Source organism: Rhamphochromis sp. 'chilingali' (genome assembly GCF_963969265.1).
Source record: "Rhamphochromis sp. 'chilingali' genome assembly, chromosome: 22".
NCBI classification, from domain to species: Eukaryota; Metazoa; Chordata; class Actinopteri; order Cichliformes; family Cichlidae; genus Rhamphochromis; species Rhamphochromis sp. 'chilingali'.
In genome coordinates this window covers 27,550,767-27,571,199 of record NC_137950.1, presented here as the reverse complement: position 1 = coordinate 27,571,199, position 20,433 = coordinate 27,550,767, and the positions used below count along the sequence as shown (strand labels likewise).

The following is a 20,433-nucleotide window of genomic DNA, read 5'->3' as shown; positions in this document are numbered from 1 at the left end:
TGACCTCAGGAAACACTTTTGTTTATGGGCTCAATCACTACTTTCATATCTTCTTGAATAAAACACTAAAGCAGGCGGCGCTTATTGTCCAACAACTTGTGAATATCAAGTTGTTAGCCATTTTTTTGTAATCAGATGAGGATGTTTTATGGTCAGATCCAGCTTTCATCACGCCGTTATATACCAAGTGCCTTCATCCAATGGGAACACTGGATGCAGAGCGATAACAGTCCAAGTTCAGAGACAAAGGAAGCCTATGTAAAGATGTTTGATGGTCAACAACCAGGTTGGTCTTTGCTGTTTTGTTACAACCGCCGGCGTGGCTCATTCACAAACTGGGTTATAGTGTTGGTAGGTGGGATCGTCATTCCCAAACCATCATTTATTAATAAGGAGGGATATTGTTGTGAAGGGATTTTTGTCTTTTCTTTCATTTCTCTCCTGAAGGTTTTTATAAAAACCACAATGTTTTTCCAATTCTAACCGAGTTTTAGTCTCTAAAGCACTAAAAAGAAGTGAAAGAAAAACTAAAATTGGCAAGTGAAAGAAATGCCAAACAACGTGGAAAGTAAATGTTCTGATGGGATGGGAACCTAACAGACAAACCTGCAACTGATGTCACCACCAGCCTGCAAAGCTCCAAATGCAGACTTTGGCCTATATAATAATCCTGTTTGGGGTAAAATGCACCCGTTTGCTGCAGAAAAATAATGTGTTAAAACTGACAGCACTATCTCAGTAATTCCAGAACTCGGTGCAGGAATGTCTTCTGTATAACTAGGACACACTAGAGCCTTTGACAAATCTGCACATTTTTTCCCCATAAGAATGAGGACAGCCTGACCTTAACTTGGGGGTTCAACAAGCACTTTGGATTCTGGCCCTCCTTTATATGTTGGAGCTTTCTTTAAACAACAGCCGGTCAGAGCGACTCGGCTTGCAGTGAGTTGGATGGCATGCTTGCACCCTACCTGGATTTGCCCTCATTTCTCCTGCACAGAAAACCAAAGTTAGGCCAAGTCCAGTTCTGTGACCCTGGAAAAGCCTCTCATGAAACCCAGAGACATTTTAGTCCCTCTGACTTTCTCTCAGGCAACAGATCCAGGTCAGCTCAGCTGACCATTCGTATTAGTCATTCAGGCTTCTTCCTTCACTAATAAGGTACAGCATCACACTGGTTGGCACCAGGATTGAGTACAGAAGGATCTTTTTAAAGTTTACATGACGATGTGTCCTGACAAAGGACTAAATTTATTGGATCTATTGCTTTTATAACTTAGAGAAACCTTGGGTGCTAATAAAGATAAATGCAAAAAAAGTCAAGATGGAAGTGAAATAAACTGTAGTTCCTCTAATGGCCAGCAGAGGTTTTCTGGAAAACCAAAATAAACCCCAAGTTAAAATTTTCAACTTTACATCCCTAAAAGTATGTTTGGTCTCTATAGATAGTGTACATGTTCCAGCCACCAGGGGTAAAAATCAGAAAACTGATAAATGAATCTATTCATGACACAAATGACCCTACAGACTATGAAAAATGGACATAGCAACGTGACATGACACATTGGGTTTTGAAAATGTCTATTTCCACTGTAAAGTTGTACATTTTAACATTTTAAGTCTGTCGGGATTGACTCGTTTTTGAAACCAGACTCAAGTGGCCATTAGAGGAACGGCGGTTTTTCTTTATTTTTGTAGCCCCGGCAGGTGCTGTTTGCTCCAGCCCCGCATTTTAGATATGACATCATCTCCTTCTGAGAAAGACTGAAAATAAGCCCCTATGGCTGAATGTTATTCCCTAAAGCCGAACAGAGAAGAGCTGCAGCAGACCATCTGTCACAGGTATCAAATGAGAGCATGCGTTGATGGATGGCAGAGTGAAGCTGAGAATATGAAGCAAAGAAAAAAAAAGACAGAGCAAAGGGAGGGAGGAGATTTGATGAAGGGAGGTGTCTCACATTTTGACATTCGCTCGCTGTCTCACTTCAATTCTTTTCTCCATATTCTATTGCTGACGTTTTTCAGGTAATAACCGCTGAGAAGGTGGCCATTTCTGGCCCAGCGAGCAGGTCGTAAACATGCCTCCACTGCATCCGTGTGTCTAAAGCCCCAGAGGCGTCTCGCCACATAATGCTCTTGTTTGGGTTTGCAGGCCCGCTGATGTGCTGCTATTATCTCTCAGGAAGAAAATGTTCACATGTAGAAGCTGACAGCCCTCGGAGAGCACTCTTACCTCCCCCGAGGATGCACCCCCCTCTAGATTTGTATAAAACTGTGGATGTGGCTCTGTGTCATAATCCATACACGATATGAGCTTTTATTGATCAAATTAGGACTTCATAAGGAAACAAGTCCTTACTGGGAGGTTCTAAAACCACTGAATCAGTCCTAGTTCAATCCTAGAAATCTGTTGACCAATTAAAATGTTGCACAGGACCAGAAAACCATCAATAACTTTAACAGATGGTGTATTTTTGTTCCCTATGACCACCAATTATTTTGCTTTTTGTACTGAATTCATTTACTTTTTCTGATCTGTTCGCGTAGGGGCTGGCTACATGGATGAAAGTCACTGTCAAACTAATTTTATTCCAATGTCTTATATATTTCCTTTCATATGATATGGATATGTATGGATATATTTATGATTTGAATTGTGACATGCTGCCCTGTCAGCGATACCGAACACATTTGCTGGGAGCAGAGGCAGAGGATATCATCCTCTTTTCTTTTTGCAGACGATCCTTGCCTCCTGACTTCATCAAACGTGACCTCTAGCTTGCGCTGGGGCGATTTGGAGCAGCCAAGTGTGAAGCACATGGAAAGAGAATTAGCCCCTCTGAGTCTGAGCTGTGATTCTCCACTGGAAAGGGCTGGATTGCCCTCTCCTGCCTGGAGTATCTCTGGTTTACAAGTGAGAAGTGAGTGGAGCGGGACACTGACAGATGTATTTGCACAGCTTCTGCAGTGGTGTGGATGCTGTATCAGTCTGCTGTGGTAATGAGAGGAAGTTGTGAAACACAAACAGCCATGTTCCTGCCCTCGTCTATGGCCACAAGCTGTGCGTGCCAAAAGAGTAGGATCGTGGCAGAAATGAGCTTCCTCCAAAGGCTGTCTGGGCTCTCCCTTAGAGACAGGGTGAGCAGCTCCTTCAGGAGAGGCTCGGAGTAGAGCTGCTACACAAAATCGAAAGGAGCCGGAGGAGGTGGGTTTGAGCATACTAGGTGAAGTATACGGTGTCGATTTAATTAGTCCCCCACCAAGGCAGCAGAGCAAACCTTAACTGACCCTTTGTATAGTTTTATACAGGAGAAGGTAAAAATAAATATCGAATTTCTGTCTTCTGAATTTAAACACACGATCTCTGAGTAAAAACGATTGGTAGATTGGATGGTCGGAGTTAAAAAAAATGGAGTCATGTTTAAGTTGTTGAATTGAGTTGGATTGATAAATGACTTTTATTAAAGTGACAGGGCAGTAAAATCTGGTTTCAGGTGGTTTTTGTTGATTTCAGAATTCTAGTTTTTATTCTTATAATGTGTTTTTTTTTTCACGCCTGGTTTATTTTCATTTTAGTTAACTCCAATAACCTCAGCTGTTGTCATCAGTGACAAGACAGAAGCTCACAGTGAAAGCAAAGTGTCTACTGTGACTTAAAAAACCTGCCATTTGAGTTCCCTTCATCATTTTGCGTATGCACGCTGCCTTCTGTAGGTATTCTCGCAGGACTGTTCGCTCGATTTCCTGACAAACTATAAAAGAAACCACATAAACTGCAGCCGACTGATTAGAAACTTCTTTCCGCCTGCTAAGATAAACAGTATGAGTCACGATGAAGGTGGTGTATCCTGCACCAATCGTCCTCAGGAGGATTGATGGAAACAGGAAAATAATCCCACCTTCTATTTTTATGGAAATTGGGAGTGAATGCGAGAGATTTAGCTCATTATAAGTAGAATTAACAAGGATTAAAGTGCCAAGACCACCACTGCTGCAGTTATAATTACTCATGTCACAAAGGGAAGTATTCGTCCGCTCATTGTTTCTTTTTGGTTTGTTCACGTCAGAGCAGAAAGTGTGAAAGTACCTGTCGGCCCGCAGCGGGGGAGCCCTGTGACATGCTGCTGGGGCTGTTGGAGAACTTGTTTTTCTGGAGGTCCATGATGGCGTCTCGCTGACGCTCTATGTCAGCCTTGTGGATGCTGTTCAGGGCCTCCAGGCTCTTGGCGGCCACAGAGTTGTGCCGGCGGTCCAGCGAGGACGACGTGAAGCCCCCGTTGCTGTTGTCGGGGAACCGTCGGGCCCCGCGGCCACCAGTGGCAGCCAGGGTGTGGTAATCCCGGGGGAACTCGGCATCGCCGGCAGAGATCATGGGACCCTTTCTCTTCTCTCGACCTGCAGCCAGAGGATGGAAGGGAGGGGAATTTAAAGAGTGAATGGTGAGACAGTGAAAAATGTCTTTGGTAACAAGATCATGTCTTACGATGAAATCTGAAAACAGTGGCATGATTTTCAGGCTCATGTGCACCAGTACACACGATACCACAGGAAAAGCAGCTGCACGAGAGAGAAACTCACTTGAAATTGGAGTCATTCCATCTCAGTTCATCAACATTTTAAAACATTTCCCACCTGACCATCACAGATTTACCTAAAAAAATCATTAGTTCTTGATTAGTTGATAATTAAAGCTAATGGGATTTTAACATTTTGGGGGGAATGACAACAGGAGCCTGAATCTTTGTTTTATTCTGGCCATCTTTCCCAACCAAGTCTGTGATGGTCAGGTGGGAGCCATCGGATGAACTGGCACGGATTCATCCCTTTACACCCGAACAGATATTTGAACTCGGAGGTTAATAGCTGCTTAAAAACAATGCAAAAGATTTAGCAACAAAATAGCAGTCAATATGCATTATGTCCGCTGTGTCATGTGTTGCACGCAACCACCTGTATGTTATCATTCATAAGGTTATTCTTGTCTCGCTTACTGAATTGCATTCATCAAAAATGTGTGGGAAGTTATTGTTTTAGGTCTTAAGATTCTTTCCATCTGTCCCAAACAGCAGATCAGTAAGAACTCCACAAATTTAAGGCCATTTCTGTGTTTAATTGTTATTGCTCATGATTCTTGGAAAGTACACTCTTATGAAAGAGATTTTTGATTTTAATGTAATAAAAATTAAATGTAATAAATGTAATTTGTTATTCCACCATTCGAGCTTTCATTCCATGAGCATTATAAGACTCCAGTAGCATGTACTGTACATGCTGTTTATAGTCAGCTGGTAAAAGAATGGACAGGCAGATGTGCTTTAATCTGCTCATTGGGCTGTGAGTGAATGAGGTGGTTATCTCTGATATCACTGATCCAACTGTCTAAACATGCTGTAGTTAATAGTTTGGACCTTGAGGCTTGTCAGCAGTGAGTGTTAATGTGAGGGCCAACGATGATACTGCAGTAACAGCCATAAAAACTCACTTTGTCCTTCAGCAACCTGCACAGTACACAACAAAACACTCTGTTCTCTCCCCCTATACACACACACACACACACACACACACACTGCTGTCGTTCTGTTACACAAACACACTTCAGGCAAAATACCCCGTGTGAAAACAGTGGGAACATCTGTCTATTCCAACAACTGCAACTATCCCAGGAACCCAGAGGCGAAAGAAAAAACTGTCGAACAGCAAAATCTCTCGCTATCACATGACAGCAGCGCTGCCTCACACACGTGTCAAAGTCTGTCAAGGAAACAGTGACATGAATGGGAATGAAGTCTCCGTGCATGGGGAACAGTTTAGTGCCCCCTTGTGACCACTGACGCATAAAGCACGGCTGGCCTCGTGGAGGTGATCCGTTACAGTCGGCGCGCTGTTTGCATGAGTGAACAGGCTTAGTTTCATTATTTATGCACAAGTTATAAGGAGACACATGTAACCCAGTGTTAAAAACGGGATTAAAAGTATAAATATTCATACTCTCACGATGGGAATAAATATTGATAAAAACAAAATTAATTATAATAAATACTGATAAAAGGCATGTAAACATAAGTTTAATATGTACATATGTATATGTGGTATATAGATGGTGTGGGGGCAGGACTTAGTCCTTTAGAGTGTGTTTGTCAGATCCACTGAGCAACCAATCATTGGCCGGTCTGACCCTCCCCCCAGTCTGTGCGCTGCTGAGACACCTGTGCGTGCCTTCGTGTGCCAGTAAGATACGCCAGAGACACAGACGGTGAAAGATCAGTTTACCCGTGCGGCGAAGAAGCTAGCTGGAAGGAGAAGGTCCTTTTTTCGGCAAGAATAATAAGAGTGATACTGTATTCCAGAGGCCGTGAGCCAACGTGAGCACTGTGAAGCCCCGTGTAGCATTTGTTGCTTCGCATGGTAAGTCCCAGGCAGCACACGTGCGCTAGCATAGCATGCTACTTGCCGCTAGCTCTGATGCTAACTTCCGTTAGCCATTTTGCAATGAAAGTGCCTTTTCCGAGGCTAAAGCAATTAGCACTGAGTCTGCTGCACTTTATATGAGATGTTCTTTAAAGGTTTATGTCACATTACTGTGGTATTGATGTATAATGTATGGTTTTGTGCGACGTTATGTTAGCACATGTTCACTTTTCTCATGGTGCTAATTATAGTTCTGCACAATTAAGTATTAGCAACGTGAAATTAAGTGCCTTCACCTGCACTGTACTTAGCTGAAACTTGATAAGTCTCAAGCCAATGTGTATTTTTAATGCACTGCTGAGCTATTTTGTATTGTTTTAAATGTGTGTTTCCTATGCACTTTTTCCCTTTGAAATGAGAATAATTTGTTGTACAACATAGAAATTTAGAAGCACTACAAGCAACCAGTAGTAATAAGTTACAGGCATGATAGCTTAAATGTTGAACTACTGTGTTCTGGCCTGGTTCCCAGGTCAGGTTTTTTCCTTTGCTTATTTGGATTGGATTGGTTTTGAGGACCTGAGAAGAATCGAGGATCCCTTTTCCAGTACTGGATGGCGAGCCCAGCCCAAAGAGCCGGATGAACTGGTAGATTGTAACCCGACTGGTTACAAACACACTGAGTGACTACTGAACATTGAAAGACTGAAATTGACTTTTAAAAAAAAGACACAAAAGACAATATATCCTTAGGTCGACCATTTGTGGGGTTTATTTTATTTTGTTTTCAAGAAGCGCGCTCTACTTTTGTTAAATGTGCACAACTTTAATAATTGCTAATAAATGCAATTGTGTTTTCTACACCTACTGTGTACAAGTCCTCTGTTGTCATACACCCTTGGCTCCTACGAATCTAGAACCTGTCTGATCTGGTCCATATTTCCCTTCTGTCCGCGTACTGTGGTTAAAGGTAACTATACTGCCCGCACTACATGCAAAGAAGGCAAGAAGTAGCACTAACAGGTCTAGTATTGCACCACCAGTGTTACATCAGTAAAAGTGGCGAGCCAGCCAGGAGCCTAGAGTGTTGTGTGACAACATTGGAATCCTCTTTGACCTTTGATCAAATGCTCACATACTGTGAAAATGGATTTTGTCGAGAAGTATGCCGTTAAAGTACCAAATGCCATTATTGTTAGCGGTGTTACAGATAGAGAGAAAGACAAAGAGGTATTTGAGTTTCTGGAGCAACATGGTACTATTCGTAGAGTACTCGCTGTCGATGATGACTCTTCTGCATTCCACAAAAGCCAGATTGTAGAGTTCGAGTCCGGTGCAGCCGTTGAAATATTAGCACCTAAGCTGCCTTACCTCTTACAGTCCACTGACAATCCAGATGTCAGTTACCGCATTCGAGCCTTAACTGACGTCTATACTAAGACCGTAGGGGGCAGTGTTACTGAGGCTTACATTAGCAACCTGAAGGGTTTAGCCAAGCTAAGTGGGAAGGATTTCGAAGAAGTGTTGCGGGAGGCCCTATCCACAATAGGGAACACCATTGAAGCTGCTGAGACAGCTGAGAGAAACCCTGAAAATGATGCTGCTGATCAGACTTGCCCTGTGGTAGGATCCACACAACTTGGAGCCTCACCTTCAGTCTTAACTGAACTGCCTCACCCTCCTGAACCCATTCAGGGCACATTCCAACGCCCCATGAGACCAAACTTGACACCTCAAATGTTGAGTCCAACTGACCTCAACCCACCAGAGGTTCAGAAAGTAGTAGTCGAGCATGTTGTCAAGAGTGTTGAAAAGACATCACATGCTCACTCTACATTAAGACTCAGAGCTTTCTCTGGCAAGATGTCCAGACCTTACAGCGAAGCTGACTATGAAACATGGCGTTCTCATGTTGACTTGTTGATGGAAGATGCTTCTTTGTCTGAGTTGGGAAAAACTCGTAAGATTCTTGAAAGTCTCCTTGCTCCCGCTTCTGATGTCATCCGCCCTCTTGGGCCAGAAGCCACTCCTGCAGACTATCTTAAACTTCTGGATTCAGCTTTTGGCACCGTCGAAGATGGTGAGGAACTGTTTGTACGCTTCATGAACACCCTCCAAGATCATGGTGAAAAGCCCTCTGCTTATCTGCTTCGTTTGCAGGTGGCAGTCAATCACACCGTGCGCAGAGGTGGGCTTGAACCACATGAAGTAAATAAGCAGCTTCTTAAACAGTTTTACAGAGGCTGCTGGGATGATAACTTGCTAACGGAGTTGCAATTGGAGCTAAAGCATAAGGAGCCGCCCACTTATGCAGAGCTATTGCTTCTCCTGCGTACTGCAGAAAACCGACAAGAAGTTAAAAACACGCGAATGAAGAAACACTTTAGCGCCACGAAACCAAAAGCAGTGTCTCATGAACAGACGGTCACTGAAACAAATGCAGATGTTCGCCAAGCACAGTCAGATAGTCTAGAAGAGCTAAAAAAACAAGTTGCCGATCTAAAAAGCCAATTAGCTGCCGTTGTGAAGCCAAAGAAACAAGCAACACTGAAGACAGTTCGAACAAGGAAACCTGAAAATAAAAAACCTGACCATGCCAAACCTGAAGACTCACCTCCACCCAGCCGCCGCAGTACTAGGCCCAAGCCCTGGTATTGCTTCCGCTGTGGGGAAGATGGACATATAGTAGCCACTTGTGAGTCAGAGCCCAATCCTGCCCTTGTAGTTGCAAAACGAAAGGAATTAAGAGTGAGAAGGCAGATATGGGACAGGCAGAATGACCAGCTTTCTTTAAACTAAATTCTGCCTCCGTTGCGGGACAAATGGAGGCTGATGCTTTGTTAACCCGTCCCACCCAGGTTAAACAAAAAGCTTCACCTAAAAAGCGTGCCAGCCTAAAGTCACACACAAGATCAGATTCCTTCGACTTTCCTAAAGGTCTAATTGGTACGAAGAGTACTGCACAAGTGAAAGTTAATGGTCACACAGTGAGTTGTTTGCTAGATACTGGTTCCCAGGTGACTACAGTCCCCGAGTCCTACTATCGTCAGCATTTGTCCTCTCATGAGATTAAGCCATTGTTTGAACTTTTAGAAGTTGAGGGTGCCAACGGTCAGTCTGTGCCTTACTTAGGCTACATTGAACTGCATGTCACTTTCCCAAAGGACTTCCTTGGCATTGAAGCTGAAGTGCCGACACTTGCCTTAGTTGTCCCCGATGTGCGCACAGCTTCTCAGTCCTTAGTGCTAATTGGGACAAACACATTAGATGTACTTTATGAGCTGTACTCTAACACATGCCATGAACTGCAGCTGAACCTGCCATATGGCTATAGGGCAGTTCTAAAAGTTCTTGAGTCACGACACAAACAGTCCAAAGACAGTAGTCTTGGTTTAGTGACGATGCACAACAAAGAGCCACAGTTGATTCCAGCAGGCCAAACTGTTGTTCTAGATGGTGCTGTAGCTGTGTCAGCCGGTAACGGTGAAAAGTCTGTCTTGTTAGAGTATCCACGAATGTCAGCCTTACCTGGTGACATCCTTGTGAAACCTTGTCTCATAGACCTACCTGAACGAGCACCTTACCTTGTACCAGTTATACTCACCAATGAATCCGAACATGATGTGACAATCCCTCTAAATTGTGTCATCGGAGAAGTCAGTGCATATCAAAGAGTTCTATCTCACGAACACTCAGTGAGAACTCCAAGATCCCGAACTGAGCAGAAGTCAAATGTAACATATAACTTTGACTCTTCCCCTATTAGCGCTGAATGGAAGGAGCGCATAACCGAAAAACTAAGCCAAATGCCCGAAGTGTTTGCACAGAATGATCTTGACTTTGGAAAGACGGATCAAGTGAAACACACAATCAGATTGTCAGATGAAACACCGTTCAAGCATAGAGCGCGTCCCATACATCCGAACGACCTGGAGGCAGTCCGTAAGCACCTCAAAGAACTGCAAGAAGCTGGCGTGATCAGGGAATCTACCTCCCCTTTCTCTTCACCCATTGTAGTCGTGCGGAAGAAAAATGGTGAAGTCCGCCTCTGTATCGACTACAGAAAGCTTAACGCGCAGACTATAAAAGATGCTTACGCTCTCCCCAATTTGGAGGAAACGTTTTCCACCTTGATCGGGTCGCAATGGTTCTCTGTCCTGGATTTAAAATCTGGGTACTACCAAATTGAGATGGAGGAGCTGGACAAACCAAAGACGGCGTTCGTATGTCCCATCGGCTTTTGGGAATTTAATAGAATGCCCCAAGGCATTACAAACGCCCCCAGCACATTCCAGCGGCTCATGGAGAAATGTATGGGCGACATGAACCTGCGCGAAGTGATCGTGTTTCTCGATGACATCATTGTATTCTCCAAGACACTTGAAGAACATGAGGCTCGCTTAATGAAAGTTCTTGATCGCCTGAAAGAATATGGGCTCAAACTCTCACCCGAAAAATGCAAATTTTTCCAAACTTCTGTCAGATATCTTGGGCATATTGTGTCCAGCAAGGGAGTGGAGACTGACCCTGAAAAGGTGGAAGCCTTAAGTACCTGGCCTGTGCCCCGTGATCTTAAACAGCTCCGCTCATTCTTAGGCTTTTCAGGGTACTACAGGCGGTTCATTAAGAACTTTTCGAGTATCGTTAAGCCCCTCACTGACTTAACATCAGGCTACCCTCCTTTGCGCAAAAGCACAAAGCCTAAAGCTAAGTCTGTCCAGTACCATGACCCCAAGACACCTTTCGGCGAGCGATGGACTCCCTCTTGTGATTTTGCTTTCAAAACCATCATTGAAAAGCTCAGTACTGCGCCTGTATTGGGTTTTGCTGACCCTAAACTGCCATATACGCTCCATACGGACGCCAGCACTACAGGGCTTGGCGCCGCGCTCTATCAAGAGCAGAATGGCCAGACTAGGGTGATAGCTTATGCAAGCCGTGGGTTGTCTAGGAGTGAATCTCGTTATCCCGCCCATAAGTTAGAGTTCTTAGCCTTGAAGTGGGCAGTAACGGAAAAGTTTGCAGATTACTTATATGGAAATCAGTTTACTGTCGTAACAGACAATAATCCTCTGACGTACATATTAACTACTGCTAAGATGGATGCCATGAGTTACAGATGGCTAGCTGCCCTGTCAACGTTTAGCTTTAAGCTCCAGTACAGAGCAGGCAAGCTTAACTCAGATGCAGATGGCCTTTCTAGACGGCCACATGGCGAGTTGCTTAACGACGCAGTGTCCCAAAAAGAGCTCGACCGCATACAGCAGTTCACACAGACTCACCTGTCCCTACCTGACAGCAGTTTAAGTCCTGAAGTAGTGTCTGCTATTTGTGAGAAACACCTTGTATGCAGCTCTCAAAATGACACCATCCCTTTGGTTCACTCGCTAGCCATTTCTGCAGCTGCCATTCCAGGTGACTTTGTCAATGAAAATGACTGTGGTGGTCTTCCTGTTATACCCCATATGTCCCTTGAACAGATCACAAACGAACAAAGAACAGACCCTTGTCTGAGGGAAGTTATTGCACAAATTGAAACTGGAGAAAAGGTCCCACCAACTGTGCGAGCTGAACTTCCTGACATCAACCTTCTACTCCGAGAGCTCAATCGATTGGAGATGCACAATAACATCCTGTATCGAACTCGCCAAGATGGAGGAGATGTTACCTACCAGCTTGTCTTACCTGAACAGCTCCGTGACTCAGTCTTCCAAAGCCTCCACTGTGACATGGGCCACTTAGGCACTGAACGTACCTTAGATCTTGCCCGAACAAGGTTCTATTGGCCTCGCATGGCAGCATATATAGAACATAAGATCAAAACATGCAACCGCTGTGTAAGACGTAAAACTCCTCCAGAAAAAGCAGCTCCACTTGTGAATATCAAATCCACCAGACCCCTCGAATTAGTCTGCATGGACTTCCTGTCCATTGAGCCTGATCGAAGTAATGTAAAGGATGTGCTTGTATTAACCGATCATTTCACGAAATATTCATTAGCCATCCCTACCAGCAATCAGAAAGCTCAGACCGTTGCAAAAGCCCTTTGGGACAACTTCATAGTCCACTACGGGATACCCGAACGATTGCATAGCGATCAAGGTCCCGATTTCGAGTCCCACATTATCCAAGAGCTTTGCAAGATCATGGGCATTCGTAAAATCCGGACCACACCCTATCACCCCAGAGGAAACCCGGTAGAACGTTTCAATAGGACGTTACTAAGTATGCTAGGTACTCTTGAGGAAAAGGACAAAACTCAGTGGCACAACTATGTCAAACCACTCGTTCATGCGTACAATTGTACGAAAAACGATACAACTGGTTTTGCCCCATATGAGTTAATGTTTGGCCGTCAGCCAAGATTGCCAGTCGATCTAGCATTTGGGCTGCCCTTTAACAACAAAAGTTTCAAGTCGCATTCTCAGTACATAACAAAACTAAAGGCAACTCTACAAGAGACCTACAAACTAGCAACAGACCATGCTAACAAAATGGCAGAAAGAAACAAAACAAGATTTGATATGCGAGTGAAACCCTCAAAACTAGAGCCAGGTGACAGAGTTTTGGTGCGTGCAGTCCGTCTCAGAGGCAAGCACAAGCTAGCCGACAAGTGGGAGACTGATATTCACGTTGTGGTGAACCAAGCAGGTGACTTGCCCGTCTACAGTATAAAACCCCTAACAAAAGAGGGCCCAGTCCGCACAGTCCACCGCGATCTCTTGCTCCCTTGTGGTTTTCTTGCCCCTGTTGAAAAGAAACCTGTCCAACCAACTCATGTACGCAAACCAAAAACAAGGCAATCACCTAAACAACATGAGGAATGTGATCATTCAGAACTGGAAGATGAGGATATCTGTTGGTTCAGAGAGGCACCTCTTCAAGAGCCCATAAAGGTCACTCGAGTCTATGAGATTCCCCAGCCAAAGACACACCCTAATGATCACGATCATACTGAAACTCATTTGCCTGGAGGAGACAACTTACATGAACATGACAACCTGCCTGGAGGAGACAACTTACATGAACATGACAACTTGATTGGAGCTGACAATTTAACCGGATGTGACAACTTACCTGAATGTGGAAATCCACTTGGATATGGAAGCCTAGAGGAGAGTGAAACCATGGTGGAACACTCAACCACTGACAATGAAAGCGAGAGTGATGCCAACTTACCCGATGGATCTACCTGTGATGGGCCAGTGGAAGAAGACAACTCAAATGATAATCAAGCAAACTCAAGTCAGTCAAATACTGAGAGTGAAGCCACAGCGACTGTAAGGCGCTCAGAGAGAACAAGAACCCAACCAGAACGACTGCAATATAGTCGGTTGGGAAATCCTCTCGTTTCCATTGCCCAGTCCCTGTTTCAAGGTCTAAGCCTGGCTTTTACCAGTGCCTTGACAGAACAAGATTCTGTGGTCATCCCCATGAAGGCTGGTTCCCCTGTCATTACCGTTTAGCTATCCCATGCAAAGGGACTTGCATGATTCTAAGAGGGGATAGTGTAACCCAGTGTTAAAAACGGGATTAAAAGTATAAATATTCATACTCTCACGATGGGAATAAATATTGATAAAAACAAAATTAATTATAATAAATACTGATAAAAGGCATGTAAACATAAGTTTAATATGTACATATGTATATGTGGTATATAGATGGTGTGGGGGCAGGACTTAGTCCTTTAGAGTGTGTTTGTCAGATCCACTGAGCAACCAATCATTGGCCGGTCTGACCCTCCCCCCAGTCTGTGCGCTGCTGAGACACCTGTGCGTGCCTTCGTGTGCCAGTAAGATACGCCAGAGACACAGACGGTGAAAGATCAGTTTACCCGTGCGGCGAAGAAGCTAGCTGGAAGGAGAAGGTCCTTTTTTCGGCAAGAATAATAAGAGTGATACTGTATTCCAGAGGCCGTGAGCCAACGTGAGCACTGTGAAGCCCCGTGTAGCATTTGTTGCTTCGCATGGTAAGTCCCAGGCAGCACACGTGCGCTAGCATAGCATGCTACTTGCCGCTAGCTCTGATGCTAACTTCCGTTAGCCATTTTGCAATGAAAGTGCCTTTTCCGAGGCTAAAGCAATTAGCACTGAGTCTGCTGCACTTTATATGAGATGTTCTTTAAAGGTTTATGTCACATTACTGTGGTATTGATGTATAATGTATGGTTTTGTGCGACGTTATGTTAGCACATGTTCACTTTTCTCATGGTGCTAATTATAGTTCTGCACAATTAAGTATTAGCAACGTGAAATTAAGTGCCTTCACCTGCACTGTACTTAGCTGAAACTTGATAAGTCTCAAGCCAATGTGTATTTTTAATGCACTGCTGAGCTATTTTGTATTGTTTTAAATGTGTGTTTCCTATGCACTTTTTCCCTTTGAAATGAGAATAATTTGTTGTACAACATAGAAATTTAGAAGCACTACAAGCAACCAGTAGTAATAAGTTACAGGCATGATAGCTTAAATGTTGAACTACTGTGTTCTGGCCTGGTTCCCAGGTCAGGTTTTTTCCTTTGCTTATTTGGATTGGATTGGTTTTGAGGACCTGAGAAGAATCGAGGATCCCTTTTCCAGTACTGGATGGCGAGCCCAGCCCAAAGAGCCGGATGAACTGGTAGATTGTAACCCGACTGGTTACAAACACACTGAGTGACTACTGAACATTGAAAGACTGAAATTGACTTTTAAAAAAAAGACACAAAAGACAATATATCCTTAGGTCGACCATTTGTGGGGTTTATTTTATTTTGTTTTCAAGAAGCGCGCTCTACTTTTGTTAAATGTGCACAACTTTAATAATTGCTAATAAATGCAATTGTGTTTTCTACACCTACTGTGTACAAGTCCTCTGTTGTCATACACCCTTGGCTCCTACGAATCTAGAACCTGTCTGATCTGGTCCATATTTCCCTTCTGTCCGCGTACTGTGGTTAAAGGTAACTATACTGCCCGCACTACATGCAAAGAAGGCAAGAAGTAGCACTAACAGGTCTAGTATTGCACCACCAGTGTTACACACAGAAAGGAAAATAATGTGCAGGGAGAGGATAAGGAACAGGATACACCTGACTTACTAATGTGCTCATTGAGTTTATGACCCGGACCACATGTTTTGAAATGTTTGGTAAGAGGATGAAGCAGAAATATTTCACTCTCCTGCACAGTATATAAATAAAAAGGTTCATTTGTGGAAATTGTTTCTAATTTCAACCTTTACTGCAAACCCTGTCAGAGTATTTCATTTTTAGCTTTTGGCTTTGAGGTCTTGGCCTTTTTTTGTGCCAAAGAAAATCATCAATCACATGAAAGAGGATTGAGGGAATATATCTGCTCTGCCACCTTAACAGAGAGCACAGCACTGACAGTCAGGTTTCAGTTATAAAAGTGAAGTTAATCAATAAAAGAATCCACTTGTTGGCAAAATTCTTCAACTGAAAGGCTTCGCTTAGATAGCTGCTGTTCTTCGAGGGCCATACTGCATAACAAAGAGCAGCTGATGATGAAGGGTTGAGGTGGGAGGTTCATCCCCAGGATGGATCCATTGCAGGTTTGTGATGATTTACATTAAAAGAAATAAGTAAAGGAAGCTCTGGGGAATAAATTTGACTTAGTCATGGTCAGAAATAGAGAGATCATCAGTGAAACTTCAGAAATGTCAAAATTCTGCAGTAAAATAGCTGCTCGATGGTTATTTTGACAATTCAAGAAAATTCAAGCTGCTGATGGGATTTTTCTAATGAATGGCATCAGGGTAAACTCTCAGATTTTGGTGCTTGTTTCCACTTTTAAGGGATAGCAGCTCTGTGCTGTGCATGATGAAAGTGTTTAAACCCTCTAAAGAGAGAGAGAGAGGAAGAAAGTAAACAGCAGCAGCACTGCAGGAGGATCTGATAAAACACAGCAAGGACGCTGACCCCGTGGTATTTGAATCAAATACAGAGCTTCAATCTGATCAGAGGTTATCTGTTGAGTTTTCAGCCACATCCCCTGACTTTATTCTGCAGCTAATGGGAGTGGGAGTGATGCATCGAGACACACAGGCACATAATGTACCGGCGGTGGACTACAAACAAACTGTAAATTACAGGCCCTGTAGTGTAGCGTTCGACGGCCGGAGCCTCTGTGCATTATTGATCTGTCCCGTCGGGTCCTCTTATTGACCTGCCGAGCAGCACAGATGCACTAAAGCAAGACTTTTGACTTTATAAACTCAAAGTTAAGAAACTGTCATACAGCTTGAAGCTACAGATGCCCTTGCATGTATAATTTATGCTTATTTTATTAGAAATCCATCTAAAGCTGCATAATGATAGTGCCATGCTGAGTAAACACCACTCAGAAAGTTCCCATGGTGTTCAAAGTTCCACGGTTCTGGAAATGGTCGGGGTCGGGGTGTGCATCACCATGACTTGTCTGCATTCGCGCCTGTGAATCCGAAATGTTGCCAGTCTGTGGATTCAGCCTGGCAACAGAAATATTTGTAGCTGTACTGTCTGAAAGAAAAGCGTCCGAGGTGGTCACAGATGTAATTCTTCAGCAACATACCGGTGTGTATCCATGGCAGGAAAGAAAAGAAGGTTATAAAACAGAGGCAGTGGGGGTGGGGGGATCAGGAGAGACGGAGGGAATGTCGAGACAGGGGCTTGTCACTTTAAATTATGTGAAGCCTTCTGCAAACACAATATGCAGTAAAGGGGGAGGTGGTGGGAGTTTGTATGTGGGGCAAAGAGACGCTGTATCTTACCAGGCTGAGCACTGCTGGTCATCTGCTGCAATACCTGCTGGGATTTACTGTACAGTAACTGTGTTACAGTGATGGTGCAACAACATCTGTCCCACATTTCAGCGTGACTTATTCGGTCCAGCCGTTTGGTGAAAATGTGAACTCGACATGCAAATAAATACACACAAACACAACTGGGAGCTGCCCAGTAAAACCAGTGTTCAGCTGGGGGCAGTGGGCAATAACAGCCGACCCTTTTTCCAGTCATAAGATTCTCTTTTGTCCCAGTTTTGTTCAGTTGTCTTTACTTATAAAATTTGATTTGTTTCCTAAATGAAGAAAAAAGATGTGAAACGATCTGATTGTGTGATTGTCGAGATTAGATTTGTTCCTCTGGAAAGAGTTTCAGTTTGATGACAATTGTGTTACAGAAGCAATCAACTCCAAACTAAGCTTTAATTATTTTTTTTAATTCCTCCAAACTTCAGTCTTTACAGATCAGGCCTGCTATAATATCAGATTTATTTTTTAATCGGAGAACAAAAGCGCAGTGACTCAATCACAAAATGTAGACACACTTGGTAGTCGGTGCTCAGAGTACAACAGTAAAGCTTAACAGCTAAAATTAGTTCAGACCAAGCAGCAACCTCCAGGGCTGAAAGTGAAGCTAGTGCTGCCAAATGTGCAGTTCCTCCAACGGCCATTGGAGGCTCCAAAAATGAGTCTCATGCTAACGTGTCCAAACTTACAGCAGAACAAACGTGTTTAGAGCCTGCTGCAAGATACACATTTCACCTCTGTGGAAGGTTCATTCCTTTATGAAAATGATACAGACCCCAAAGTACATTATCCAAACTGTATTTAGAGATCTGGCCCATTTAGCAGGTGTCCACATGCAGGTAGTTGTAACCCATCGCTGTCTGCTAGGCCTCATCCGCTACTCTGAGTCACTGAACTGCACCTCTCGACTCTTTGCGTGTGTTTATTAATTCATTACTCAGCACTGGCAAGCAGATATGTGTGTCCAAGTCCAAGAGTAAGTCTATAAAGCCAAAGAAATCCAACAGAAGTTACACAAGGAAACAGAGAAAGAACACAAACAGTTGCTGTAACAAAAGACAAAGGGAAGACAACACCATTTATACTCCCACACTGAGGGCTAATCAAAAGAATTAGACACAGCTGGGAGGAAATGAGACACAGGTGCACAATCAATAAAACCACAGGGAGGAAGTAAAACTGGATACAAGACACAGACGGCAACTAACTATCAAAGTAAAACAGGAAGAAGGTAACAGTAACTCGGGAAACTCAGACGCAAAAACAAACTTGATACAGGAAAAGACACAAAAAGAAAACAGTGGGAAGGACTGAGGAAAATATTAAACTCTATTAACTGGAATTAAGAACTCTTAATGGCAAAATCACTGGACATCCCACATCTCATAAATGCAGTTTCTGCACTCTGGTTAGTGCTAAATTATCTCAGATTAGGGATGTGAGAGAGAAATGATTTGGATAACTGATGCAGTACTTATCAGATGTTGGGACACCACCTTCAACTAGCCCTCAACAGATGGCTTCTCCCCCTCCTCTCTGTCTTTGGCAGGAGATGCAAAGCTGTTGGGTGGAAGACAGTTGCAGAAACCTGATATTCCCACACCTCTACTCATTCCAGTGTAAGGTCCTGCTGGGAAAACATGGTTATCTGAATGTTACTACCACACACCTGAACATTGCGGCTAGGGATGGGTATCGAAAACCGGTTCTTGTTGAGAACCGGTTCCCACTGTTTCAATTCCTTGGAATCGTTTGCCACTTTTAAAAACGATTCCCTTATCGATTCCAGTCGCCCCGAATGACGTCATCACGTTGAGTAGCGTCTTTTACCCAGTAGGAAACACAGCGCCTGAGCGGCACAAACGCTCAAAAGTTTGGTTACACTTTATGAGAAAGGATGACAACAGGGCAACGTGCAATACTTGCAAAGTAGAGATTTCATCAAAGGGAGGAAACACTACGAACATGCAAAAGCATTTGCTCAAAAAACACGCGATTGCTTTCAACGAATGTCGTGTTTTTGATCCGCTCCGGACTAGCGAAGCTCAACCCAGCAGCAGCGGTAGCGTTTCCACGTCCTCTCCCGTTAATACTGCAGGTAACTAATCAATTAGCATTGCACATTATGTTAGCGCGATTTACCTTATTACAAAACCTGCTATTACTGTGCGTTGCATTTAGATAACCATGATGAGAGAGACAGAGTCTGGCTGGCTCAGATGCTGGCAGTTCTCGCTGCAGTCTACCGGTAGCGTCTCCTTTCAGGCCAGGATAGACGAATGTCACCCAGCAGTGTCTAAGTTTGTGGTCAAAGGCTTGGACCCATTTGCCACAGCAGATGCCCCCAATTTCACTTTGGTAAGTGAATGTGTTTAATTGTAGGCAGGGACATTACTGGATATTCTTGTGTAATTGCTACAGAATAATTTATGTTAAACTTTGTTATTGCTACAGGAGAATATTTATTTTATTATTTTACATATACATTTTTTTCCTGGGGACCCTGTGACACCCCATTGAAGAGCCGTAGGCTGTGAATCTCTTAAGATCTCACTGTTGGGTTTGTAAGGCCATGTTACTCCTAAATTTCTATCTTGTTCAAAGAGAAGATATAAAACACAGTTCTAAGCTAATCGACTTTAGTGTTCTCCTTTTTAAAAAAAAAAAGAATCGATAAGGAATCGAATCGTTAAACAGAATCGAAAATGGAATCGGAATCGTTAAAATCTTATCAATACCCATCCCTAATTGCGGCTGCCAAACATCACCCCATGGTAACAGCCCTCCCTGATGGCAGGAAGTGCCTTCAGGAGCGCCTCCAGAACAGGTCAAGGAGGCCAAAATTCTCCAAATTCACAGCCAGTTGTGGAAAATGTTTCCTTTTGTGTTTCTCTGAAGAAAATGCAATGGTTTTAATGCTATCATCTACATACATGAATGAGCCATTTCATTAGGTACACCTGTTCAACTGCTCGCTAATGCAAGTATGTCATGAGCCAGTCACATGGCAGGAATTTGATGCATTTAGTTAGATGCATGAGTTCATTTTATTGAAATGGCCTCCACAGTCCCCAGACCTCAATCGAACAGAGCACCGTTGGCATGCAGAGGAATGAGAGTTTCACATCACAGGTGTACAGCTGATTAATCTGCAACAACTGTGCAATGTTTTCATGTGAACATGGAAATTCTCCAGCACCTTGTTGAATCTGTGCCACAGAGAACAAAGGCAG

At 43.5% G+C, this 20,433-nt stretch overlaps 1 protein-coding gene and 1 long non-coding RNA gene across 2 annotated transcripts in view; one reads left to right on the top strand and one right to left on the bottom strand.

Moving 5' to 3' along the window:
* Positions 1-20,433, bottom strand: part of srcin1b (SRC kinase signaling inhibitor 1b) — a 129,610-nt gene that overhangs the window by 85,634 nt on the left and 23,543 nt on the right. The window contains exon 2 of the mRNA XM_080871999.1: positions 4,088-4,395. Within this exon, the coding sequence (XP_080728125.1) occupies positions 4,088-4,372 (285 nt within the window). The 5' untranslated portion in view covers positions 4,373-4,395. The remainder of the gene's footprint in view (positions 1-4,087; positions 4,396-20,433) is intronic.
* LOC308390875 lies at positions 5,990-7,271 on the top strand. Its single transcript, XR_013970516.1, has 2 exons — positions 5,990-6,405; positions 6,941-7,271. It is a non-coding gene; the product is annotated as an uncharacterized lncRNA (long non-coding RNA).